General features: G+C 32.1%; 7 protein-coding genes across 9 annotated transcripts; 1 reads left to right on the top strand and 6 right to left on the bottom strand.

Annotated features, from left to right (window-relative positions):
* Positions 1-1,416: 1,416 nt before the first annotated feature.
* LOC116339226 lies at positions 1,417-2,876 on the bottom strand. 2 transcript variants are annotated; one of them, XM_031764982.1, is made up of 6 exons: positions 2,759-2,876; positions 2,596-2,642; positions 2,221-2,459; positions 1,997-2,157; positions 1,766-1,923; positions 1,417-1,698 (listed from the first exon to the last, which is right to left on the bottom strand). In XM_031764982.1, the coding sequence occupies exons 1-6, from the start codon at positions 2,806-2,808 to the stop codon at positions 1,469-1,471; spliced, it is 885 nt and encodes a 294-aa protein (XP_031620842.1). In that variant the 5' UTR covers positions 2,809-2,876; the 3' UTR covers positions 1,417-1,468. The 2 variants fall into 2 exon arrangements, with proteins under 2 accessions (XP_031620842.1, XP_031620841.1); XM_031764981.1 differs by having other exon boundaries at positions 2,706-2,865.
* Positions 2,877-3,532: 656 nt separating this feature from the next.
* Positions 3,533-5,929, top strand: LOC116339133 (putative GTP-binding protein 6). Its single transcript, XM_031764819.1, has 7 exons — positions 3,533-3,734; positions 3,800-4,247; positions 4,313-4,607; positions 4,679-4,849; positions 4,909-5,095; positions 5,164-5,387; positions 5,449-5,929. The coding sequence occupies exons 2-7, from the start codon at positions 3,982-3,984 to the stop codon at positions 5,920-5,922; spliced, it is 1,617 nt and encodes a 538-aa protein (XP_031620679.1). The 5' UTR covers positions 3,533-3,734; positions 3,800-3,981; the 3' UTR covers positions 5,923-5,929.
* A 596-nt stretch (positions 5,930-6,525) lies between these two features.
* On the bottom strand, positions 6,526-7,537 carry LOC116339272. Its single transcript, XM_031765049.1, has 3 exons — positions 7,039-7,537; positions 6,903-6,975; positions 6,526-6,829 (listed from the first exon to the last, which is right to left on the bottom strand). The coding sequence occupies exons 1-3, from the start codon at positions 7,434-7,436 to the stop codon at positions 6,653-6,655; spliced, it is 648 nt and encodes a 215-aa protein (XP_031620909.1). The 5' UTR covers positions 7,437-7,537; the 3' UTR covers positions 6,526-6,652.
* Positions 7,538-7,816: 279 nt separating this feature from the next.
* Positions 7,817-10,225, bottom strand: LOC116339273. Of its 2 annotated transcripts, XM_031765051.1 has the most exons (4): positions 10,093-10,225; positions 9,491-9,768; positions 9,355-9,425; positions 7,817-8,641 (listed from the first exon to the last, which is right to left on the bottom strand). In XM_031765051.1, exons 1-4 carry the CDS (start codon positions 10,094-10,096, stop codon positions 8,623-8,625), a joined length of 372 nt encoding a protein of 123 aa, XP_031620911.1. In that variant the 5' UTR covers positions 10,097-10,225; the 3' UTR covers positions 7,817-8,622. The 2 variants fall into 2 exon arrangements, with proteins under 2 accessions (XP_031620911.1, XP_031620910.1); XM_031765050.1 differs by having other exon boundaries at positions 7,817-9,425.
* A 4,701-nt stretch (positions 10,226-14,926) lies between these two features.
* On the bottom strand, positions 14,927-19,115 carry LOC116339185. The gene is made up of 5 exons (XM_031764902.1): positions 18,993-19,115; positions 18,047-18,485; positions 17,902-17,964; positions 16,788-16,850; positions 14,927-16,673 (listed from the first exon to the last, which is right to left on the bottom strand). The coding sequence occupies exons 2-5, from the start codon at positions 18,453-18,455 to the stop codon at positions 15,091-15,093; spliced, it is 2,118 nt and encodes a 705-aa protein (XP_031620762.1). The 5' UTR covers positions 18,456-18,485; positions 18,993-19,115; the 3' UTR covers positions 14,927-15,090.
* Positions 19,116-21,119: 2,004 nt separating this feature from the next.
* On the bottom strand, positions 21,120-21,991 carry LOC116339294. Its single transcript, XM_031765088.1, has 2 exons — positions 21,870-21,991; positions 21,120-21,649 (listed from the first exon to the last, which is right to left on the bottom strand). Exons 1-2 carry the CDS (start codon positions 21,871-21,873, stop codon positions 21,264-21,266), a joined length of 390 nt encoding a protein of 129 aa, XP_031620948.1. The 5' UTR covers positions 21,874-21,991; the 3' UTR covers positions 21,120-21,263.
* Positions 21,992-24,230: 2,239 nt separating this feature from the next.
* On the bottom strand, positions 24,231-25,241 carry LOC116339274. Its single transcript, XM_031765052.1, has 2 exons — positions 25,140-25,241; positions 24,231-24,778 (listed from the first exon to the last, which is right to left on the bottom strand). Exons 1-2 carry the CDS (start codon positions 25,141-25,143, stop codon positions 24,384-24,386), a joined length of 399 nt encoding a protein of 132 aa, XP_031620912.1. The 5' UTR covers positions 25,144-25,241; the 3' UTR covers positions 24,231-24,383.
* Between the last annotated feature and the right edge of the window lie 2,696 nt (positions 25,242-27,937).

Raw genomic sequence — 27,937 nt, 5'->3', positions numbered from 1 at the left:
AGCACCAACTTTCTTGCCAATCAAATTTTTTGACCAATACCAACTCATATATGGCCCATAGTTATTCCAATCTATTGAATCTATGTCATCGATGTGCAGCTACGGGTTAGATCACTGATAGGTATGCAAGCGACGAAGTATTACGGTAAGAACAGTGAACTTTCAAACCACAAAGTCTCTATACTTAATAGAAAAAAAACTCAAGCCATAGAGAAAATCGAACCGGGATTGTCCAGGGTTGTAATTTACACTCTGTCAGTGAACGCACACAGTAGTGTGCACACTCACATTCTCTGTGCGTCGCATACCATGCTTGTATTTTGAATGTGCACGCACACTTAGTCACAAGTTTGACAATTTTGGCGTTTGGCAAATTTGTAACTAAGTGTGCGTGCACATTCAAAATATAAGTATTGTGTGCGACGCACAGAGAATGTGAGTGTGCACACTACTGTGTGCGTGCACTGACAGAGTGAAAATTACAGCCCTGGGATTGTCTGAGTGCGAGTGCATTACTCTAAGCTCTGAGCTATAGAGGTGTGGGAAAAAAGCAGATTCAAATGAGCAGAAGAATTTTGGGATCGATTCTCTATGAGTCATATTTTTTTTTTTCAATTAATAATAGGGGACCTATTTTAGGATCAAAACTCAATTCCTTTTGGACGCGCTGCGTCGGATATTTTTTTAATTTGTTTTTTAATTTTAAATTTAATATGAACGCTTTTTCTTGGTGGCCCCAGTGAGAGGTGAGAGCATGACCATATCACTTGAAAGTGACCATTTAAAGACATAATATTGATGTACACTTAACCTACACTTAATTTCAAGGCTGTACACTTTCATAAAATCATCGTACACTTAATTTGAAATTTTCAGTATAGGCACCCCTCGCCCTTCAGATAAGGCTGGTATGGCCAAATCACTTAATTTCATAGTAATTTCGTATATGAAGGCAAAATTGTTACCTACACTTAATGTACACTTTTTTCACTTTTTTAAGGCCATAATAGTACCTTACATAAAATTTTGGATTTAGAAAATAGGTACCCCGGGCAAAATTATGAAGACCCATAGCTTCTGAGCAGGGGTCCGAGGGGTTGGACTACCCCCCCCCCCTGAGAAGAGATTTGAGAACTACCCCTTTACAAATCGAGAAAAAATATTCGTTCGATTTGCTATGGATTTTGGCGAAAAAAGTGAAGACCTTTTTTTTATTTCAATTTTAATTCAGATACACTTCGAAACAAAATGTTGTACACTTACCTACACTTCCTCTACACTTAATTGAAACAATAAATTTTGAAAAAAAATTATGTACCAAAATTATGACTACACATTTGAAACATGCTCAATTGCTGTTTTTATTTCGTTTTTTTTTTTTGTAAAAAAATTTATAAAATATTAAACAAACTAGAATTTCATTAAAATCATCGAATTAAGTGATATTTATTATGTAAGTCCATTTTTTTCATTCAAATTCAATACTAGCTATACATCTGTAGAAACCATCTGTGTCTGAATGCTGCATAGAAGCTAAATGAATGTGATTTACATCCTGAGAACCGAACTCGAAATCACCATAATGTTCCAAAATATGTGTGGCATCAATGGACTTTGTTTTATTTTTCGTATATTTTACATTTATCACAGTCATATGTAATTTTACGGCGTTTCGATTAGATTCTTGTTTTGCTAAACCTTGTAGTTTTTTTGAAAGAAATCAGTTCATATATTTTTTTATATAGAAGTCATATTATTATTTAACCTGCATCGATGAATGCTGTGGTAATGCCATCGGCAACTTTTTGTAGAGCTTCTGATTCAATTTTGGCATAGACTACTCGTGCCTTATTCGGGTTTCCTTTCATTATTTCTAATCCATGTACATTGATCGTGATTTTACCGTAGTTGCTTATGACTGGCCTAAGTACATACAAGAAATGGATAAATATCAAGTTAAATATTCGTGGCTTATTCTGTGCATTTATTGGTTTACTTCACAATATTTTCGTGACAATCATTAAGGATCTGTTTGGCCCGGTTGTGATTATCCGCATCCGTCAAAAGCATCACCCCGAATGTTATATGGAGTTTTTTTTGTTTCATGAAAGCCGCTTCTGGGAAATTCTTTATATTCTCATTGCTCAATATACTATCCTGTGAAATATGCGTTACACAATAGTTAAATAATAACTAGAATTCAATGCTGAAAGTCAATACTTTAAATATCGCATAGTTCTCTTGAATAGTTGGATTGGTAATTTTAACACAAGTAAAATGTGTTGGCTGTGATCGTTTTTGTTTATTATCTCCCTTTTGATCATCAATTGCTTTAATTTGTTTTCGTGCCGTGTAAACATTTTGATGTGTTGCTCCTGTTATTTCAATTAATCTTTTATTCACTCCATTCGATTTGATTTTCGAACATTTTATTGTGGTTTGTGTCTCCGCCTGAATACCTAGAGTTGATCAGAAGAAAAGAATGGAAAAATGGAAATCAATCAATAAGTAATGGAACAGAATGGAAAATGAATCGAAGGAATGGATCAGGAATTGTAGAGTAATGGAATAGTAATTTTATGCCCTCCTGAATACCTTTCTTAACAAGTTCCTTAGCGGTTGATAACACTTTCAAAGTGGATCTGTTCAAAGCGAAAAAAGAATAAGTTACCACATGAATAGATAAAACATTAAATGAATTATACTTAAAAATATAAACAATGGCTTTAAATTCAGTGGGTGATATTTCGATAATTACATCTTCCTCGACAGTTGCCATATCTTATTCAACGCTATAATATTCAACATTTAGAATGGATTTTTCAAAAACAAAATAAATAAAAACACCGTTGCCACATTGAGACGAGAATTTGACGTTTATTTATTTACGCAATTTGACATTTCTTTCGACGAATTTAGTACTTTAGTACATTGTTCAATTTTGATTATTTAAATATTACTGTACAATTTTTTTTTCTTCAAATTTTTTACATTTTTTTATTTTTTTTTAAATTTATTTTATCGACCAAAATATGTTGAGTTTTGTAAATGTTTGTATTGCGTCCAAAAAACATTGTTATGTTTTACTAAGAAATCAAATCGCTTGAATTAGACTATGGCCATTAAAAAAAAAGTAATCATTTCATGACTATAAAATAAAATCGAAAATGGTTTCATCGAATCGATTCATTCGGAATTGAAATAAATGCGATTTCGACACATTTAAACGACGCGTCCGTGTGGAATAAATCGACTGGCATCAAGCTGCGACAATCGGTGACCGCAAATAATGCGTACATCCCATGATATTCTACAATGATAAACAGTACATTTAATCCGTTGAACAGACAATGTACTGATGTCAACCAGCTAAATAGTTTGAATTGAAAACTTTATATTTGATTCTGAGCTATGCATGGCTTTTGGTTCAAACTTTTTCTCACTTAATTTACCCGACACAATGGGTGGAGGCGGCCAGTTATTCGGATATGTATTGCTCCACTTAAATTATAAGTATAACTACGAACTGTGATAAGACATTCTGTCATTTTCGTGCATAACCAAACAACTCTTCAAGTATTGTCATTACCGTAACCTTTTAAATTCTCTCAAGTTTAAAATAATGACTGAGTTGAATAAAAACCAAAACAAAAGTTCGAAAAGTTTAATTTTTCATCCGGTGGTTGAATGTACTGGCCGAACTGTCTTGACCGGCCTCGCATCATTTTGGTTTGGTATGTATTTATGTGTGTTTTCAAAAGATTGTTTGATTTATAATTGGATTTGACCATCGTTTTAGTTTTCTCAACGACACATTTTCTGCAGAAACCGATTAAAAATCGAATCAAATATCCGGTAGCTGGTTCGTTGTTTGTGTCATTGACTTTGGCTGGCACAGCTACATATTTTGTCACGAAGGACTATTACGAGAAATTTTCTGCTCTTAAAACCGACGAAAAGTAAACTCGAAAAATATTGAATATGTTTCGATACCTGAGAACGTGTTTTTTAACAAAAACTTGTCTGCGACAAATAGTACAACTCGAACTAAATGTAAGACCGAATAAGTTTCCGTCAGCTGTAAATCATGGACTGCTTTTACACGTTCGCACCAAGTATGTGAAATCTGGTATTCAAGGTCGCCGAAGTTCCAAGGCTGCGCCAAGGAAGTACGATGATGACGATGAAAATGAATTTGAGGAGGACGACAACACAAATCCAGAAGACAAAATATCGTTGAAAGATAGGTGTGTATGGATCAATTTTGTTAAATCGATGTACACATTTTTAAATGACTTTTTTTACAACTTAGTGAATACGAAGCAATTGTAAACGAAGCATTTGGATCACGTAGAAACATTCAAAGTGAAGAAAATGTTTTTGTCATTCAACCGTATATAAAATGGGGTCCAAAAAAATCAAATATTTCGCCAGACATTAAACATCAAGAATCTGAAGATTTAATAAATTCGCTTGATAATTGGACCATCCAAGAATCTATCAAAGTGCCCTTACTTGGTTATGAAAAACAAACATTTTTTGGTACCGGGAAAATAAATGAGTTGAAACGTCAAATCAAAATGTACAATGTAGATATTAGACGCAAGGTATGTAACGAGTTAATGATGATGTGTACACCATATATTAAAAAAAAAAAAAAACTATTTTTTTCCACCAGATAAGCGTCGTTTTTGTGAGTGTTAGCCGATTGAATCAAATTCAAAAAAACTTTTTGGAAACAGTATTCGGAGTTCCCGTTATGGACAGATTCTCCATTGTTATTCAAATCCTGAAAGCCCATGCTACTAGTCGAGAAGCAAAGCTACAAATTGCATTGGCCGAACTTCCTGTGAGTTAAGCTAAATAGCTATAATTTAACTTTATTACTTACATTTACTTATTTGGCAGTACATTTGGCATCACATGGGTACAGAAAATAGCGCATTACTTCGTTCACAATTGACAGATTCACAAAAGCAAATACTTCGTAATCGAGAACGGCGCATCAAAACTGAACTTGAACACATAAGAGTACATCGAAAAATGGCACGCACAAGACGATCGAATAAGGAAATTCCTGTCATCGCGGTCGTTGGTGAGTTTTGTCGTGCGCCCATTGACAAAATATTTTCATGTCACTTTAACATATTTTTTGAATGAAAGGATACACAAATGCGGGAAAAACGTCACTAATCAAAGCTCTGACAAATGGAGAAAAATTAGAACCAAAAAATAAACTCTTTGCCACGCTTGATGTAACCGCACATCCAGGCCGTCTACCATGTAACTTGCAAGTGATTTTTATTGATACGATTGGTTTTATGTCCGACATACCAACCGATTTGATTGAGTGTTTTATAACAACACTGGAAGATGCTATGATGGCGGTATAAATTGTTTTCTATTTGTTTAAAAACCACAACTATTTTATCTATTTTTCGTTAACAGGATTTGATTATTCATGTACAAGATATGGCTCATTTGAATGTGGAAGATCAAAAACAACATGTTAAAAAAACCCTTGAAAAACTTGTGTACACATCGGAATGTAAGAAAAGTGAACTTTTGGACAATGTCATAAATGTCGGAAATAAATGTGATTTAATTGATGACCTGAGTAAAAGAATAGAGTCGTTGGACGGTGTATCGGAACCCATACACCTTGTATCATGTGCCAAAAATAGTGGCATGAAGGAATTAATGCAAGATATTGAGAAAAATATTCTAAAAATAACAAATAGAAGAAAAATGATTATTAAAGTCCCTCAAGGTAGTCAGGAAATGTCGTGGCTGTATAAAAATACGGCTGTGGTAAAAACCGAAATTTGTAGCGAAAATAATGAATATTTGAATGTTCATGTTTTATTAACCGAACTGAATTTAATTCAATTTAAAAAAATATTTTTGAAAAAAACCAAATAAATGAAAAAAAAAAAATAGTTGTATTAAAGAGAAGGTAGAGAAAATGTGTTTGTTTATTAATTTTAATTGTTTGAGTGAAAGATTTTTTGTTTTCTCCAAAATTTCTTCATAAGCCGGGTAAATCATGGCTTAAAACAAAGTCAAACGACGCTCTGAAAAGATTTGTACTCTTCTTAATTTACGACAATTTCTTGGAATACATTCAAATAAGAAGAATCAAGATTTTTTAGTGACAAAGTTCTCAAGTCGTGTGTGTGTGCCAAATCAGGGCTATCATTTTGTTGTCAAACATTAAGTTGACATGTATGTAGAATAGCATTAAAAAAATTTCAGTGGAAATTTCAATTCAGTAGTTGAGTTCGTAACTCTATGGAATAGCAAAAATGGGTTGAATGTCGGTAGTACAGACTTATAGAAATTTCGAAAATAATAATTTGCCATTTTTTATTTTTTTTTAAATAATTAATGTTAATTAAAAAATGTATAAAACAACAAAAATAATTTATCAAAATATTATTGGTAATAAATAAAATTCAAAATTATCTGTGACAAAATGTTATACTCCAGTGTCGATAAATAAGTTTTCGATAAATGAAATAATAATTTTTATGTTGTTTTCTGTATTTATTACACTATATTCAAATGATACAAAATGCGTACATGCATTTATTTTATTTTCATATCTCGAATAAATCTATATAATAGTGTTTATGTTTTTTTTCTTTAATCTCTAATAAGGTGAAATTTCATAATTTTCTATTGTTAGGTTCTTCTGACGTCGAATTGTTATGACAAAAAATGAACCTTCTGATGTCACTTGAAGAATTTCGATGCGATTAACCAGTAAAAACTTGTCATTTTCGGGACTTGGTCCTTTGACTATATCGATTTCACATTCGCCAAAAATCTAAATTAAAAATAACATAACACATTTAAAATGACAAATGAATATTGTAAAATGTAAATAAATTGATACATACATCCATGCTTTTTTTCGTGACTTTTTCACCATTTAGTCTGATAGCGCTGCTGTAAAATAGCTTTTCAATTTGGCTGTTGAAAAAAAAAGTTGAATTTCTTTAGTAAATGAAGTGCAAAAATGTTATTTTTTCTCACTTTTTGGGTGTTCCAAGAGCGGCTTTGATTACTGAATCTAATCGTAACGTTTGCGTTTTCACACGAGCAAGAATCCGATCCGAACCGTCCCCTTCCTTGAAATCGCTCAGGCCTTTATCTTGATTTTCGATGGCCTCATCGTCGCTGGCTTCATCATCGCTGTCTTTCTTTCTTCTATTCCTTTTGTTGGATTTGAAACGCACCTGATTGAAAATAAATGGACTTGATGCGATGCATGCATTTTGAGATGAGTTAAGTGCCAGTAACCGTGATGTAACTATTGAAAAATGTTGATTTTTTGCAAAATGCATCTGCCGAATGCATTTTATATGTGGCTGAATTTTGTAAAGATTACCACTATAGCTATTTAAAAAAAATCGTCTAGTTAACGAAGTCATTGTTGCTATTCTTTATTTGGTCTGTTCAATACGCTACCTCGAAATCGAATGTGCTTTGACATTTCGAATGTCAACACCGCTTCAATGGAAACGGTTTGTATAAATGTGTAAGCGATCTAGCCAAGAAACAAACCCGCTGCTTAATGGAAGATATTCAAAGGTTGAAGCAATTTTCATCGTTAAACGGAATTTAACTCATTGTTGTATAAAATGAGAAAGAACATTTTCTTCATCAGTCTGAGTTTTCATTTTTTGAAATCGATTCAAGCTCGGTGAATAATCAAAGTTCAACAAAGTTCCTTACATTACAAAAAGTATTAGGTAAACTTATTTTGAATTAATTGAAACCAAAGGATAACAGCCAACTTTTTTTGTCGCAAACTTAATTTTGGTTTTATGAGCATTTGAGTAAGGAAGGTTTCTAATATTGTAGCGGTTTTAAGTCACAAACCCATAATCTAACAACGACCAATGAGGCCCTATGATGTAAACTTATAAGTTCCACATAATATACAAAATTACAAATATAAATATTCCGAAATATTCGTCTGTAAAAAAATGAATGCACATCCGCGCGCGATCGAAAAATGTCTTCAATTGCAAAATATTGTCAGACAAATAGAAGACATCTTTACAATAGATATTTGTAATTTTATATTTTTTTATTTTTTATTTCGTTTTCTTCGTATTTTTTTAAAATCCTGGCACGAGAGCCCAGATTCCTGTATAAAATTACTCGAATAATATATGTATATGGAATTACATTTTGGAAGTTCTAGAAACCAGGCCAAATCCTGAAAGTCCACTAATCAGCCAAATTCCACCGGATTTTGATTTTAGGCCAAAAAGTAGTTTATTTTTGCCGATTTCCCATTGGAAATTCGAGAAAAATCGACCGGAAGTTTTTTTGTGATTTTGACTGCCTTACTGCTGTTTTTCGTGTTTCAGTAGTATTTGCTTCTAGTAACACCAATCGAAATATACTGATGAGAAACTATACTAATAAGATACATGCATCTTATTAGTCTTCTGACTAGTAACATTCTAATAACTATACTTATTACTATACTTATTACACTAATAAGATGACATCTTATTACCAGTTATTAGAAATTATTAGTAATAAGTAATAACTATCTTACTAGTCTGATGTTATTAGTCCCAACTGTATTGGATAACGCCCATTTTAGTCATCTACAGTCAATCTGAAATAAAAAAAGAATAAAAATGATTTTAATAATAGTAGTATGAAAAAGCGGGTTTTGTCCAAACCGGTTTTGACCACGCCCCGAAACAACTATTTCTCTCTCTCTCTCTCTCTCTCTCTCTCTCTATCTATCTCTCATAATAAATTAAATTACTCACGTGACATTTTTTATAGAATTTTTATTACCCGTAAAATGCAATCAACTAAACTTTAAAAACTTAAAAAAACTTTTAAACTAATTTTCTTTGCTGTTACGTTAAGGAATGGATCATGGTGCGACACGGTTATTAATTGCACGCATACATTCTTTAATCTCGTTTTGAATTTCATAAATTTTATCCGATTTTGTTCGACCACAATTCCACAAAATTCGTTGTATGAGGTTATATTCAATTGTTTGCAAAATCGTCATCAAATTTCTGCGGAAATTACCCTCGGTTTCTCAAAAAAAAAAAAAAAAAAATGATGAACTAAAAAAGGTTCCTCACTTGTTCGTCAAAAAATCCCTAGCAAATTGAAAGAATTTTGAAAAATCCATTCTAGTAAGAGGGAAAATGTGGTTCAAAAAACCGTAGAAAATCGAAAGGAATTCTCCCGACAAAAAACCCTAAAAAATCGAATGATGCTTAGCATTTCAGAAATTGATTGATGTACAACAAGTGGAATCTAAAAAGTATATTTTAATTCATGTTAGTTGGCACGTTGCCAAACCTATCTGTAATTTCGTTTCCAACATTTGTCGGCGATATTTTATTTGTCGGCCCAGTAGTAATTGCTAGAACCTGATGAGAAAAAAAAAGAGATATTTCAGAAGAATATAATGTTTAAATTTTCAATAAATACTTACGGCTGTGTGAATGTCCACCAGTTTGGCACTTATTTCATATAATTTATTCTCCACAACCGTTTGTCTTTGATCAAAATGTACTTTGTAATGATCAATATATTGTTTCGTTCTTCTATAGCTGTCCCTTGCAGTTTCTAAGGTGTGATACATAACATATGTGATGCGCTGCATAATTCCTGCATATGTTGAATGATTACATTCTGGAGCGTGGTAGCTTTCGGCACACATTTCAAAGGTTAAGACAAGGACTGATGCCAATAAAATGTAAAACCACAAACCTGTTTAAAGAAATGAGACGACACACAAAGCAATGTAAATGTCAATTTGAATTTCATCTGCTGCAATCAATAACAACAGCAAATCGTTTCGTTAAAAAGGCGAGAAAAATTTTGTTTAAAAAAAAATCAACATTTTGAAGAAAATGCTTTTTTCTGTATTTTATTCAAAAGAAATCTCATTTTTGTTAATTACCGCCAACAAGGGCACATTTTTGCAAAAGTGGGTATTGGTAATTTTCACAGTAAATATCCCAAAAAGGCACCATAAATCTATTCGTACGTGTACTATTTTTAATAATTAGACAATTTAATCATTTAACTCACGCATTTTCACGTCTTTTTACTTCTAAAACAAAATTGTACAAAATGCAAAAAAGAGAGAACTGTTTTGTACTTATACAGAGCACACAAAAACACATATAACAGCCCAAGTAAAACAAAACAACAAATATATGTCTCAATGTTCTGATTTATTAAATGTTTTTGTTCCTCTTCGGTCTATACCGACTAGACTGACTAAAGATTCACATCAGACCTACTTTTATACCAAATTCAATGCTGATGAGACTGCATGCAGTATCATGGTATTTATAATGCAAATAATTGCATTTGAAGGCTCGTTTTTATTCAGATGGCACACTGAAATGGCACAAAATACTGCATCATATTTCATTGACACGCTCGACTGGTCGGTCATTTATGTTTTGTTTAGCCCCACCAAATTTTAAATGAATTTAGCGTAATCAGTGAGCGCCTTATTGGAGGCAGTTGATTCAATTTAGAAATTGTCCTTATGTATCTGTGCGCTCAGATAAATTCAGGTCAAACCAATTAAATGATAAATAAGTTGCAACTTAATAAATAACAAAAATAAATAAAATAAAATAAAGCATATCGGCACATCATTAAAGGCGGTCGTGTTCATTCCATATCAGCATTTGAAGTCTAGAGTGCTTCTATCTAGAATAAAAAGTGCTTCTGTCCAAATCTATATTATCAATGGCAATGGCAACGATCGAGTAGTGAATCACCTTTATTGAAATTATTAAAATAAGTTACGGCGGTGTGTGACTAAGTCTATGACACGAGATGCATTGAGACAACAGAATTTGTATAATGAATACAATAGATGTCTGCTTCTCCGAAGTCGAAAATTGTGAATTATATTGTAGAAAAATTATGATAATTCAGTCTGTGAATAAATAAATCAGACGGTGAATAAATAAATAAATAACTGATGCCCGTATGTGCATCGCCACAGATGCAATGTAAATAAGCCGATTCGTATACACTCCTCTGGGCAAAAAAGAAGAATGATTATTCACTATTTTTTGTTATGCATATATTCTGCTTTAATAATATGTTTTATTAAGTTTTTTGCCATTTTTAATTATGTATCGGCGCTTGTATTATGCATATTAACATGAATATTGAATAATTATTAGTATGACCATGTAGTCTGTTATTAATATGGCGCCTCGTTCGTCAATTTTTTATATATATTAAAGTGCTTATTAAATTGATTGCTGTGACTATACGTGCTGTTATTAATGTAGCCTCTTGTTCGTCGTTATTGTTTTCGTTTCAATCGATATTGATATTTTATTTATTATTTTTTTTTTTTTTTTATTTATTCACCGTCTGATCACAGACTGAATTTATCTCAAAATTTGTACAATATCGTTTACAATGAAACACTACCCGATCGATACCCAGCTACCAGCCTTTTCGACTTCGGAGTAGCAGATATCGATTGTGTTCACTGTTAATTACTGTTTATTACTACATAAAAGTTACATTTTTCACCTATCAATAAAAATCACATTTTCCAATTTGACAATACTATTTCTAAAAATTTGTATTGATGCTGATGCCAAAAATTGTTCTCTTACTAAGTTAAAATTTCTACAAGCCACGTAAAATGGTTGATTATGTGCATAGTCTGAAGGAAACGCTCTGACCCTAATCAGTTCTGTATTTCTTAAATTTCTCTGGTTTTCGTTATATTGCAGTCTTGTATATACAATTTTATTTCTTAGTGAACTAGACACTATTTTACCCAAAAGGAGGTCATAAATTAAAAATATAGAGGCATTTATACGCCGTCTCCAAAGCGGTTGAATATTTAAAACATCGCATCTAAATTGATACGGTGGTAGCACAAAATTCTCGTCTCTTTGGTAAATAAATCTCAATGTCCATATCACAAAATCTTTCTGAATTGATTCTATTCTATTGGAATGGATACGGTGATATGGTTGCCATACAATACTCGCGTACTCTAACTTTGATCTTATTAGTGCACAGTATAACATTTTTGCAGATTCAATCGTAAACTTATTCTTTAATGTGCGTTTAATAAAACCCATTGCCCCATGTGCACTGGCTGTAATCGCGTCGATGTGATTGACAAATGTCAGCTTCGTGTCAAATACAACTCCCAGATCCTTGTGTATGTTGATCCGTTCAAATGTATGTTGGCCGTTGTTGATCGTATAATCATAGTTGACTATGTTTCCGCTTTTTGAGTATGTCATAACGAAACATTTCTTCAAGTTCAAATGCAGGCTATTTTCAGTACACCATTCGCTCAATTGATTAATGGCATTTTGAAATAATAAGGCATCTATAGGCGATTGTATGGTTCGGATCAATTTCAGATCATCTGCGAATAATAAAACAAGTGCATTTGATACTATTTCGACAATGTCATTAATAAAAACAATAAAAAGACAAGGTCCCAAAATACTTCCCGCTGGTACACCAGATGACACAGTGAAGGTCCGTGACCTTCTTTCACCGATTCCAACAAACTGCGTTCGTTCTGTCAAATAACCATGTATCCATTTGACAAGCTGTCGTCCGAATCCGAATCCTACCAGCTTCTGCAACAATTTCTTGTGGTTCACACGATCGAAGGCTTTCTCAAAATCGGTGTACAGCACATCTGTTTGACATTTTTTGACCATTGAGTCCATCGTGAAATTTACCATTTGGAGTAAATTTGTTGAGGTTGATCGATTTTTCACGAATCCATGCTGATTATGGATAATTTTGGAGTTTACAAATGATTTTGTCATACACAACAATTTCAAAAAGTTTGGCTAAATTATTACATCAAACTCTTTGTTATATCTTATTAAAATTGAATCATCTTGAGCATATCTAGTGAAAACTTCGACCAAAAAAGCGATACTCACTTTTTTTATAGGGTTGCTATAGCAAATAAGAACTTTTTTCCGCAAAACTCCGTTCTAATAATTTCCACTCGGAAACGGCTCAAAAAGCCCTCTTGCATTTCAAAGATTTTTCTTTATTAAGAATCTCAGGGAAATAAAGCCTCCCCTCCCTACCCCTATCGCACACTACTGATTTGTGTGTGTAAATTTGCATTTATGTAATACTCAATAATCAAATTCATTTTTTTAATGGAGCTGCTTTACAATTTATAGTTTTTTCTCTTGTTCATTTAATTGTATCAATTTGTGTTTAGATGTTATCGCTCATGCACTCTTTGTTGTTTTGTGTATAAATTATGCATTCCACACGATCGCTATGAAATCGCTTACTGTGTTCAATATTAATTTTTTCTGTGAGAACAAATCGTTTCCATTTAAATGGATTATTGGAACCTTCTATGGTGGTTCTCTGCTGTATTTGTATATTGTTTTCTTCACTAAATCTTTGTTCATTTTTTTCAGATTATTTTACTTTGTGAATTCACTGAATATGCCACTATGCTATATCGTTTGCTCTTTTTACTCTGTATCAGCCGTGGTATATCGTGATATTCTTTATTTATGTTTTTTTTTGTTAAGTGCTCTTTGAATGTGATTTGCCACCTCTTTTGATTCGTCGTATGTTTGTAGTATTTCCATTTCTTTCTTTTTTTTTATTCTGGAATTTGTTTGGTATTTTTTAGCAAGGCCATTGGCACGTGCGGGGCATAATTTGTCGTGCTGTGTACGAATTACGTGATCTAATAAGCATTCTGCTGTTGTTTCTGTCACCAATAAATGTGTTAAATCTGATGTTGCTATTAGAATGTATTCACGGCCCTCTTAGCTCTCTGTAGGCATTGATTCCACAAAATCAACAAAGCAATGATCGAAAAGAGAATCACCCATTGATGTTATTTGTATTGGAATTTATGTGTTTTTGTTTGCTTTTTCGCAAATATCACACGCACATGTTTTTCCACTTGTTTGTATCTATGGATTTCTCGTCTGTACAATTGTTCCTGTTGTGTTGAAATTCAACAGTTGAATGCTCTTTTTCACAGTTATTTTCCCATCATTCCACCTAATTTCTTTTCTAAAATATTTTCAACTGATTTTTGCCACCAATTCACTTATGTTTTATAATAATTACAGCTTTGCAATATTTGATTTGTTCATGTCTCTTTTTTCTTTTAATTGCAAACTCAAAAATATTCCCGATTTCTCCGTCTTGCTGTAGTCCGCTGTTTGTTCAGTTAGTATGTTACCTTTGTCTTGAATATGTGTTCGCTTTCTTGCGAATCATTTGATATGTATTTATTTTCCCCTTTTTTCTTTCACTTTACGTTGTGTGTTTTTTCTTTTATTTTATTCAGCAATAAGTTATTTTGGATATTACTGAATTTCTATTTTTTTTTAGCTTTATTACACTTTATGGATGTCTTTTGTGTCGCAAGCGCCAGTGTGAACGGTACTCAGATGGGAACACATTCGGTTAAGATCGAATAGTGAATGACTTTTATTGAAATTAATATAATAAGTTACGGCGGTGTAATAGTAACTATTACCATATCATTATATTCAACAATATGACAATTTCTTATTTGTTTTTGTTCAAATAGGAAGCGTCTGAATGAGATGATGATACCATTAATTTCGATTGATAAAATCATTGAGATTGACGAATACACACCGGATGAGATTAATACCAAATTCTCAACTTATTTGGTTGATGAAACGGACAACGGGCTTGGATTTGAAACGGAAAAATTAAAAGCGGTTTTACAATGAAGTTATTTCAATTACAAATTGATTGTTTATTTAATTACGATAAAATTGATAAATGTTTCACATTTGACTCATGTTTTATCAATTATTATAAATGTGAATTTAGATTTTAGTCAACAGTAATATAAATAGATACCTCAGCAAGTTTGACAAAAAATTATCTCTTTTATGTGTTAATTTAATTCAATTGATTTCCCGATTTTATCAAAATGCTTTGATACAAAAAGTCACATTTTAAAGTTCATATTTTCGATGTAATAAAAAAAGATTCGATAAAATTAAACTGAGAAAAAAAGAAAGAAAAAGTTATTCATATCTAGTCGAAATTCCAGCTAAATTCATATGACCAATCGTATGATGAGATTCGTTTTATTTCGATTAAACTGAAGTCCGTCTGTTTCATTGCCCATTTTGTAGACAAATACATATCTTCTCTTATGTAGATCGTGATCTTGTGAGCTCCAACTAGTTTTTCGCGTTCTTTATTCAATGCAAATAAATCAAGTATCTTGTATGCATTGCAATGCGATCCACTGGAAAGATTGTACACTCTAATTTTATTCAAATTCTTTGAGTGACAGATAAATGGTAAAATGTCATCAGAATTGGCCCACAAAATATGAATGCATTTAAGTTTCAAAAGGATATGAGGAAGTATCTTCAAATCAGTAATACAATAACTGTTAAACATGTATAGTTCTTCCAAGTTTCTCAAAGCACCAATTTTGATTGTGAAATTTGTATTGGATACGTCACAAAAGCTTACCAAACCTTTTACTGAAGCCAATTGATCGATAACTTCTTGACCAAAGCAATCGGTGTGAACATGCAGTTTCTTATAAAATCCAGACTCATGGAGCTCATTTAGTAAGCGGCAAAATGAATCGATTTGAGCTCCACGCTTGTCATATTCAATCGCCAATGTATCAAGTTTGATGTTTGAACTTTTGAACAACTCTCCATTTAACCAAAAGAAATACGCATTAACAGAAAATTGTTTAATGTTGGTATTTAGTTCAAGAAATGTTTTTAATCCTGGTGATTCTTCCACCCAATGCCAATCACTCCCCGTCACTGCAAAATGTTCCAATGTTGGATAGATTCGATGCATCCATTGGCTTTCGTTTTTTATAATTTTCACCAAAATAAATTTGGCATTTGAGCAAGCACCAAACATCCGGTCCAATACATTTTCATTTTCATAAGTATTTATCGTTACTCTTTCAGCTCTACTTAAAATTCCTAACATTTCTTTAATCCGAGCCTTTCTTAAACGAACACAACCATGACAACAACCAATTTCGATTCGTTTTATTGATGTTGAATCTTTCATTAGAGTTACAAAATTCATCATCATATTATGTGAAAAAGTCTTGATTCTTCCATTTTCAACAAAGAAAGCAGCATATTCATCAATTTGTGAACACATATAACTCAATTGAACGTTTTGAAAGAAAATTTTAAAACAATCTATCCTTTTACCGTCGTGGTAAAAACCATCGTCATAAAATTCCACGTTTGCGGATCGATAGTTTAGTTGAAAACAATAACCGGCTATTGTTTGCATTCGTTTACATGTTTGGCTCACAGCTGTCAAGCTCTTTAGCGATAGATAGTCGAACACTAGTTCAAAACAATCGATATTAAGTTTGAAAATATCAGCCAATTGCTGTTCTTCATTTACAGCAACAATATCACGCTTAGCTGGATTATTCTCTGGTCCACTTTCAGCGATTTGTTCTTGGTTCTTTGTATTGTCATCATACCCATCTTTATCGGTGTCATCTGACTCATCTTCATCGGTGTCATCAGAGTGGTGAGAAATGGTTAGAGGTGAGAGATGGTGAGAGCTACCGCTGTGTGTACGTGATCTCGAACGTGATGAATAAGAACTTGAAGCTATAGAAAAAAAATCAAATATCTAATTTACATCGATTTGGAGCTCGAAATACCAAATTGTGATTCGATGGACACATTTCGGTCTTTTTTCTCTATTTTCTGTAAAATACTTACGACTTCTACTTCTGACTGATCCGCTTCTGTTGGATGCAGGGCTTTCGCAGCGGGAACGAGAACCTAAATAATACACAAATTTCAGGAAAAAAAAATTGAATTGTAAATGTACACTGTGACATTCTATATTTGTAGACACACGAAAAAAGTTTATTTTTGAAAAAAAATCTCAAAAGATGGCGCGCTCGACAAAAAATTTGTAGTAAATTTACAAATGATGTAAATTGGACGATTTTGTAAATTTACTATGAATTTTTGACGTAATTGTACAAACATATATTCAATAGAGGTTTTTGTAAATCTACTACAAAATTTCATAGTAATTTTACAAATTATGAAAATTGGAAGTTTTTGTAAATCTACTATGAATCTCCGTATAACCATAGCATAGAAAATTCATTTTGTCTGATTTCGCGGGATCTTTTTTTTTTAATTCACCTACAGTTAGTTGTTCCATTGGACCAATTTTTCCTACAACCTTGAATGATATAACTATAATATATAAATTTAATAAATTTAATAAATTAAAATAAAATTAATGCCCCTAAATTTTCTAAAAAAAATTTATTTATTTTTAAACCATTTTTTCATCGTAAATTTTGCAATTATTAATGTAAAAATATAATTATTTATCAAATGAAGTCATCAAGTTTGACATCACAAAAAAGTTTATAAACATACGTATTACGCCATCTATCGAAATATGAGAATTGTAAATTTCGATAGTGAAAGTCGCTATGCATGAAGTCAAAAAATAACATTATTTGTTTTTTTTCGATGTTTTTTTCAGTTATTTTATTATTATTATTATTATTATTTGGAATTATGCTACCAAAAAATTGTGAAAAAGTTGTATTTAAACTGAAATATTCATCATTTGTAAATTTACCCTGACTTTTCGTAGTATTTTTACAAAATGATATTGTGACTTTCATTTTGACACATTTTGTAAATTTACTACGAAAATTCAGTGTAAATTTACAAATGACTTACAACACAGTGTTCGTCGGAACATAGCGCCATCTATTGAAATAATCTTAATCTACTTAGACGAACTTTTTTGTGTGTCTATAAATATAGAATGTCACACTGTATATTCAATTTTGGTGCTCACCACTTTTAACCGATTCACTGCGGCTTGACACTGGTGTTTTGCTGCGTGAACGAGATCTGCTGCCTATAAAAAAGAAATATAATTTAGTGGAAAAATGATACAAAATGTCGAAATTTATTGCCATTAAAATGTATGAAATACTTACCACTTCGACTCCTGGCTGAACCACTGTAACTCGATGCACTACCACTGCGTGAACTGCTAAGACTTCCGCTTCGACGACGCTCCGAATCGCTTCGGGCATGAATGTGCGGCCGTGATCTGAAAATCGAGCGAGATCGGGACGAAAGTGACTTTTCCGAATGATCACTTTCACTACAATCAGTTTTTTCCTTATTTCCATCATTTTCTTTATCAACCTCGACTATTTCCTGGTTTTCAGGCGTTTTTTCACCTCCAAACGGTTGTTCGGCTATTTCGTGATCTTCAATTTCATCGATTTCTTCATCTTCACATGGTAGTTCCAATTGTTCTTCATCGATTTCATCAGCATCATTCGGTTTCATCCGCTTGGCATTTGATCCACTTTGATCGTCGTTTTGTCCTTGGTTCATTATGTCTGGTTTGTCAGTCTATTTTGGTGTCTGATTACGTGAAACAATGAAATGAAAAATGTTCATTTAACACACATGCCATCACTTTAAATGAATAAAATTTAGCCAAAGTGTCACAATATTGATATATTGTGTGATAGCCTAACACGATCGATTCATAACTTCTTATGAAACAAGTTAAATACAAAGTGTCGCGGAACAGATCCCAAGGATTTTTAAAATGTAACTTTAATATTTGGAAAGTATTGGATTTTTTTCGTCAAAAAATTATATATTTATGAAAAAATTCTGAGAAATCTGTTAGGCTATTTATTTCAAATTATTATGCACAGCGTGCATTCACTCGAATACAACTCCAAAATTCACTAAAAATTGCGAGCTTTTTTCAAATAAAAGTGATAACGTTATTATTTAAGAGATGAGCGACAAAATTTCATTTGATAAAAGTCTTGATTTCAAATAAATTTATTTATTTATTAAGTATTTTTATTCAAATATTAAAGTTAAGTCAGGGTTAAGCACAACTAAGTTTCTTACTTTTGATTTGATTTTTTTAGCTGCGCTTGTTTTCGACGTATTTGCTTTTGTCTTCAATAAAAATTCAACTAATTTTTTCGGACGATCTTTTTAAATGCTCACACTAGAAATATCAACCAAATGTGTGTTGTGATCATTTGTGTGGTGTGAATATATAGGATTTGGATTGGTATTATCTCATTTATACGAATTGACTTTGAATAATAAAAAAATACTGGCAATAAACATAGACGAGAGATAAAGAGGTTGCTATGATGACTACATAACACGATTCATCAAGATTTTCGACAGAAACGATGCTAAATTTGTTATTGTTGATAAAATGTTTTCGTCTGAATTATGATTGTTAACAAACATAAACAGCAGAGCTGGATTTGTCACACTGATAGTGCGACGCACACAATGATTATACATCTGTATTTTCAATGTGCACACAAATTTACATAGAAATTTGAGAGTTGTCAAAAAAGACTAATTTTTGAAATGTATAATATACAGTAAATGTGATAGACTTTTGATAGTATGTGGTAAGCGCATACGTCCTCAGCAGGGGTCCGATTACCCCCCCCCCCCCCTGACGAAGTGTTACCCCTTCAAAATTTTCAAAGAATTCTTTCAATTTGCTAGGGAATTTCGCCAAAAAAGTGAGGACCTTTTTTTTTTTTTGCTCCTCAGTTTTGTTTTCAATATAAGAAAAATTCTTTAAATTTGCTAGGGATTTTCGCCGAAAAAGTGAGGAGCAAAAAAAAAACGAAAAAAGTACACTTTTCGCAAAATACACTTCACTTTTTTGCTTACCCCCTCGATTTTTTTCAATTACCCACCCCTTAAATTTTTCCCTTGAGGACGTATGGGTAAGCGCCCGTATGCAAAAAAATAACTGGCTGTTTTGGGACAAATTGGCTTATTATTGATTGTAAAAGTAAACAGAACATGAAATGGCTAATTAAAATCTACATCAAAAATAACAACAAAAACAGCAAACTTTTATTTGGGAATTCATCTTCAATTGATAACCAAAATAGTTGGCTTACTCAATTGATTTTGTTGCAAGGCACTCGGAGATGACATGTATGTGCTAGGTGTTGTATTACTGGTTATATTTTCAAAACCGGGTGGAATAATTGTGCTCTTTTCATTCTTTTTAGCAGGAAATCCGGATGGTGGCATTGTAAATCACACAGCAAACCTAACTCCCTTTCCAATCAGCTGTTTTGAATCAAATGGATGCATTGAACATGTTACACTGCAGTGTATTGAAAATATGACATATCGCATTGCAACATAAAGCATATGAAATGTAAATTTACATTAATAATGTTAATAAATATCGATAGCTGGCCGTGTGTTTGCATTGAGGAAAAATTTGTTTCTACACTGCGACACCACAAGCAAAACACACAAGCGAAATTCATAGCGAAAAAATTGACATCTAAATCCATATGCATTGAAATAACCTTTCAAAATTTGCATAACGTCATTGACTTTGACGTCGAAATTGATTAAATGATTCGGCCAGCGGTCCCCATGAGGCATATCTTTATCTAGTTGCAACAGAGCTTTTTGCTGCTCAAACCTGTTTCAGGTATAGATCAAGACTATTTTTTAGGTTTTTATGTTTTGAAACCCACAAGTTTTTTTTACGAAAAATTTCGATTCTATTATTTTAGAATATTCCCTGATAGTTTATTTTGGGCTAAAATACTAATTTAATCCAACAAAATCATTGGAAATGTCAAGAAGTAGGGACTTTCACGGTTTTGAGCCGCTTTAAACAACCAAATTGGTGACATCAATGTTAAGATTTTGAACAACGCCTTAAACCTTAGCTGATTCAATTGGCTGAAAATATCTCAATACATGCTTCATTTACTATTCTCGAGCATGAATATTGCTTATGCATTTAGATGCGCCACAACAACGTTGAACATACAAACTACTTAAACGCTCATTTGGTTTGTTGTTCATTGGTTTTAGTTACGTTGTTTTTCATTCGTTGTTTGGCATTCAAACTGATTTATATTTATTATACAGATTTACATGTGTCATAGCTACAATAGCTTTAAGCTAATATCTAAGATAGAAGAATAACGACTTAATAATCAAACACAGTTGTTTAGCCTCACTACAAGACATCTTTATTAAATTGATATCGCTATTTCATCGCAGGTCGCGATGTTATATATTTTAAATCATTCAATGCTTCCACACTGTAGAGATAATGAAAAGTCTCGGTTTGGTGTACAACAATTGAGACTAAAAAAGTATATTTTAACTCTCTGCAGGCGTGTCTATATTTGCTGACGAAGCAGCAACTTTAGCCGTTTTTAACACATCTGTTGACGATAGTGCGACTGGCCCAGTAGTAAGTACTGCAAGCTGAGTCTGAATTGCTACCAATTTGATAAGAATATCGTCTAATTTCCCATCCATACTGCCTAGCTTTTGGTCAATTTGTTGTTTGTAATCATCAACATATTGTTTCGTTTTTGTATAGGCGTCCTTGACAGTTGCATGTGTGTGGTAAGTCACTTCCGTGATGCGCTTCATGATTAATCCATATGTTAACTGATTACATTCTGGAGTGGGATGGCTTTCGACACACTGGCTGAAGGTTGAGATAAAGGCGTATGCCAATAAAATGTAAAACCACGAACCTGTTTGAAGAAATGAAACGACATACAAAATAATGTGAAAGTAAAAGTGCTTAGCTTTTTTCAAAATCTACACATCATTTTAGATAACTAAACAAAAATTTAATCGACTTTGTATTTTAACGTTTTGCATTGAGATACTTAACATTTTGTAAAAGTCCTCAAAAAATGATTTATTCAAAGTTCATACACGTTTTGAAAATGAGAAATTTTTATGACTTACGCATTTTCACGTCTTTTTATTTCTAAACAAATTTATTCAAAAAAGGAAAAGAACTGTAACTTTTATAGTTTATCGAGTGGTTTTAGTGAATATTAAACTCTTTTATTAAAGGATTTTGTTCCTCTTCGCTACCGATTAGACTGACTAAAGATTCACATCAGACTTACTTTTATACCAAGTTCAATGCTGATGAGACTGCAATGTCTTGGTTTTTCCCAAGAATTGCATTTGATTGATTGTTTTTATTAAGATGACATTCGTTCAAATCTTTGTTTGAACTTTAATCAGTTTGTATGCGCATACATACCAAATGGATTACACGGTTTTCGTTCGTGAGAGATGTGTATACATTGCTCTTTTGCTTCAGTGTGGGCTAATAGTAAAAGAGATGGAAATTCCGCAACGTACAAATACCAAACAAATTATGCATTTGATTGCATCATGCATTTTAAACTTCATCAAATGTGTTAAATGAGATTACGATCAAACTTGCTTGCAATGCAAGCAATCAACACGAGTGCATTAATTAAAACAAATGAGAACTTGCAATGGTCATCAAGGATTTTGTTGGACGACATGATGGGTATTACCCATCAAATAGGACTCACCTGTGTATTTCATGTCTCGTTCATAGTAAGCCCCAATTTTTTCGTATATAATTGTTTCAATAACGAACTTCGAACAATAAAATAACGTACAAACTGTTTATTATGATTCAATAACATCGAATACCTTCATATTGACAAGTGAAATCGACAAATTCGATTTCACTTTTATTGATGATTCTGATGAAAGCAACTCTATGTATTTTTTATAAAGAAATTACTGAATATTTTCAATTCTAAAATGTGTAAATTGAATTCGTTTATGAATTCGTTTATGATGTTTTGGAAAATATGACAAAATGCTAAAATTCGTAAGGTAATTGGTAAAAGTAGCATTTACCGTTCATTTTTAAGAAAATGCTCTGCGTGGCCTGCATTTCAATAAACATGTTATGACTTGAAAATCATTCAACATTTAATGAATATAAAGGTAAGCGCACGCGACATCAATCAAATCTTTGAAAATGTATATTGGGTGAAGATTGAAGGGAAATGAGTCGAAGGGAACTCTACTGGCGGCAACTTTAGAAGATATCTTTCGTTGAGGACAATTTTGTACGCTCAACTTGAATTTCCATTTTCTGTAGCCATTTAAAAAAACACCATAATTCAGAGTAAAAAAATGGTGTCGATGATAAACTATATATGAAAATGAATATTTAGCGCGTGTCAATGACACAATTTTAGACATTTTAAACAAAAACAATCGACTGGAATTATAAAAATGTTAGTAATAATAATAAAGGCAAAATTTGAATGAAGAGTTTGATAGCTGAAGTGATAACAATTGCCACTTATTACTCATGAAATTTTAAATAGGTTCGGGATCATCGTTTGTAATTTGTTCAGGCTTATTACTTATGACTAATATCCTTAATTTAATAGTTATCAGTTATCATATGTAACTGGCATTACTAATTGGGCAGTTATCAAAATAAAATTACATCAATCAAAAAATCCAAATGAATCATACAAATTTCCAACTTGATCGATTAAATCTAAATCAAATTAAATCATTATCTTGGATTTTTCTCTCCCTTTGCATCAATAGACAACAATTGACCCCTTTGAACGCGGGACCAAGAAAAGTGAAGTGATTGAGAAATGATATGCATACTGTTGCACTTGCAGTGATAACAAAATGTTGACAGCATTCTCATGTTTTCATTTTCGTTTGAATATTCGCTGATAAGCGATTGGACATTTTGGCGGGATTATATCAAACGTATTTAAATACAAAAAATATACGATGCCAAGAAAGCGACGTACGTGTCCAAAATAACAGCAACTTACGATTGACATTTTTCAAATCTGACGATTGATTTACTACAACTACAGCTTTATTTGGAATGCAAAAAGAGTTGCAATCGAAAAGTCACACTTTACAAAGTATCTACATCTAGGCGCGAGATATTCATTTGATCTAATAAAATCTACTTCTAGGACTTTTAATAGAACATTTTAAAAAAATGAAATAGGTTCGTAATAATGCATAAATAATGATTCGCACATATCGAGATTACGTACTCGCTGATACTCATTATTGAAAAATTGACCTAACAAAAGTCGTTGAAGTTCAGCCAAACATCGTGTATTATTGTTTCAGGCAATCTGTATTGTTCGGCAAGAGTCGGGTCGTTTACTATTTCCATTTTTATATTACATTCAAATAAGGCTATTTCTATTTTACAAGCTGGATGTGCGCTTGCAATATTTGATCCGTTCAATATTTGGCTTTTTTAATTAAAAAAAATAATTGATCTTAGATTTTTATGCATGTTTATTTGTTCATTCGCTTAACTATATTCGTCACTAATTTAAAACTATAAATCATTTAATGCTTCCACGCCGTAGAGATGATGGAAAATCTCGGTTTGGTGTACAACAATTGATACTAAAAAATTATATTTTAATTTTCTTCCTCACTCGTGTCTAAGTCTATATTTGCCGGCGCAGCAGCAGCTCTAGCCGTTTTTAACACATCTGTTGGCGATAGTGCAACAGGCCCCGTTGTAAGTGCTCCAAGCTGAGTCTCAATTGCTACCAATTTGATAAGAATATCGTTTAATTTCCCGTCCATTGCGCCAAGCTTTTGGTCAGTTTGTTGTTTGTAAACATCAACATATTGTTTCGTTTTTGTATAGGAGTCCTTGACAGTTGCATGTGTGTGGTACGTCACTTCGGTGATGCGCCTCATGATTAATCCATATGTTAACTGATTACATTCTGGAGTGGAATGGCTTTCGACACACTGGCTGAAGGTTGAGATAAAGATTGATGCCAATAAAATGTAAAACCACGAACCTATTTGAAAAGATGGAACGATATTCAAAAAAATGTAAATTTTTTCAAAATCTATATAAAATTTTAGATATCTAAACCAAAATTTAATCAACGTGTTTAGCAAAATACATTTTTTAGCATTTTTTTAGGTCTTCTTCGTGTCGACCATGAAAAAAAGACGATGATAGTAACAAAAACATGTTTCTCTATATCTAAAAGGCGTAAAAAAAAATTGAGTACTTCAAAATTTAGGGGTGATTACAACACACAGTGATGTGTACGAAAAGGTGATAATCATTCACACCATAAATCTTTGCAATTTTTCCGTGTTTTTCTTAAGTAATTAGAAAAATTTAATAATTTTTCTTTAAGTATTACTTACCCATTTTCACGTATTTTTATTTTTAAACAAAATTGTACAAAAAAAGAGAAAAAACTGTTATGCACTTATATAGTGTATCGATTGGTTTAAATATGATTAATATTAATCTCTTTTATTAAAGGATTTTGTTCTTCTTCGCTACCGATTAGACTGACTAAAGATTCACATCAGCAACCCACTTTTATACCAAGTTCAATGCTGATCAGACTGCAGTATCATGGTTTTTCCTAAAAATTGCATTTGAATGATTGTTTTTCTTTGGATGACATATAACGTTCGTTCAAATCTTTTTTTAAACTTTAATCAGTTTATATGCGGATACATACACGGCATACATATCAAATGCATTACATGGTTTTCGTTCGTGCGAGATGCGATACACGTTGCGTTATTGCCTCAGTGTGGACTGATAGTAAAAAGGGTGGAATTTCCGCAACGTTTCGAATGTGTGAGTGTATATTAAGTATTTATTTATTATCTACCAACTATTTTGGTCACAAAATTGATATAAGAAATGTTGTGTTTATAATTTTGGTTTCGTCACTCGTTCTTAGCCTCAACCGAGGATTTTTATTTCATGAATGAGGAATTTTATTTCCATTTTTCATGGCAACGGACTTATCCTGTATACTATACAGGTTGTTTCATATGAGTGGATGATTGAGTGTAATTTTTGATAGAAAAGAAGAAAAAAATCAATTTTCAAGACCACCATAATTTGATTGCATCATGCATTTTAGGTTTCATCAAATGTGTTAAATGAGATTACGATCAAACATGCTTTCAACGCAATCAACACGAGTGCATTAGTTAAAACAAATACTACTTGCAATGGGTATTACCTATCAAATGGGGCTCACCATTTCATGACGCATTCATGATAAGCTCCATTTTTTCTTCCCATTGTATCTGTGTATGTATGATTCTCGACAAAGAATGCACATTTTCTTTTAATAAATTGATCTAAAATAAAATCAAATCCACAAAGAATTTCAAACAAAAAAAACGTACAAACGGCAACGTTTAGTGAAGCTGATGATATGTTCATTCATTCTATGACTGCTGTTTTACATGCATCACGAGTATCGAGCTACGTATCGAGGTCGTATACTGTGCGTCTTACAAAAACTTGTTCAACTGATTTGCTTGCCGTTAAATAATTCATATTACAATATAAAATAAAACACCAACATCGATAATATAAATTGTGTACAATTCCACATTTTTCATATCTTTTTACATATTTCAGCTGTCTGTACCAATCGAATTTAAATATTAACAGTGACTTACGTAAATTTTGGAGACAAAAATGGATTCGGACCAAACACAAGCAATTTTCGATTGCATTTGATAAATTATATCGTTATTAGCATTAAACACGATTATGAAATGTCGCATTTAAAAAATGCATTTCCTACAATGAATAAAATCTTTTTTACATATGAATGGGGTAGAATAAAAACTACTTCTCGAAAAATTGGTATTTTAAAACGAAACCTAAAAAAAATTTCAATAAAAAGTGAATCAATTTTTTTTGTCCAATTGAAGTGAATCAAAAAAATTTTGTTCAATAAAAGTGAACCAAAAAAAAATTTCACTCGGTTTTTTCAGTGTAAAATACACTAAAATGAATTTTTTTTTAGGTCCACTTTTATTGAACAAATTTTTTTTGGTTCACTTCAATTGGACAAAAAAAAATTGGTTCACTTTTCATTGAAAGTTTTTTTTAGGTTTCGTGTTTAAACATTTTTCGAGAAGTAGTTTTTATTCTACCCCATTCATATATAAATCAAAATGCATAAAGGATTCAACACACACTTTAAATCGTTTATTTAAACTCGCATAAAGAATTGAAAATCAAATGGTGCTTTCAAAATTGGAAAACAAATTCAAATATAAAAAGTTTCAACGAAATTTCGAAATTGTTTTAATCAAAATTCGGTGAAATAGAATATTGTTTGAATTGAGTTACGCTGTTAGCATCTACACTCTTATCTCAATGTAAGAAATTCCCAGTTCGATTTAGTTGATACTTTGCTTGATATATGCGTGTCACACTATCACAAACAAACTTACCGAAAAAAATGCCAAACTTGATTATAATACATCAAGCTATATTTGGTTAGAAACAAAAAATAATTATTATGTCGTTTATACAAATTTACATTTATCATTTCAATTGAGATTTTTTTCAGCTTAAATGTTTGTCCATCCGTTATGTCCGGTTGACCTTTATATTAAAATATCAACTATGCGATAGCATATAGTTGATAGAAATACTCTTTAAATCAGGGTTCTCAGATTTGAGATAAAATGATTTGTAAAATCAACAAATCATGGAAAAAATTATGATTTGAAATACACATATGTGTCACATAATTTTCGGTATAAATTAAGCGGACGTGCATTGTAGATGATCTATTTGTTACTTGGTTTCCTTAGTTAGGTGTTTCATTCAATCCAAAATGACATTCAAAATCACTACTATAATTTTGGTTGTTGTATTCGTAGGCCACATTTTTGCAGGTTGTCCGGATGACAGGTTTTTATCAAAACATGTACAAATGGGACTAGATATTGGAAATGATTGGGAGCTTGGATCAGATGCAGCTAAAAAGAAATACAATAAACTGTAAGTTTCATTATTTTTATGCTTACCAGTAAACATGCTCAGCGTATCAGAATTTTTTTTCAAAATTCCTATTGGATGTGGTAGAAGGGTCCAAAATAACACGTTTGGCATCAAAAAATTTTCCCCAAATTCATATACCCCCCAGATACGCCCCCTTGAAGTGCCA

Source organism: Contarinia nasturtii, unplaced genomic scaffold (assembly GCF_009176525.2).
Source record: "Contarinia nasturtii isolate CC-2019 unplaced genomic scaffold, AAFC_CNas_1.1 Cnas_scaffold_493, whole genome shotgun sequence".
NCBI lineage: Eukaryota > Metazoa > Arthropoda > Insecta > Diptera > Cecidomyiidae > Contarinia > Contarinia nasturtii.
The sequence above is the reverse complement of the archived record's forward strand: the minus strand, read 5'-3'. Positions and strand labels throughout refer to the sequence as shown.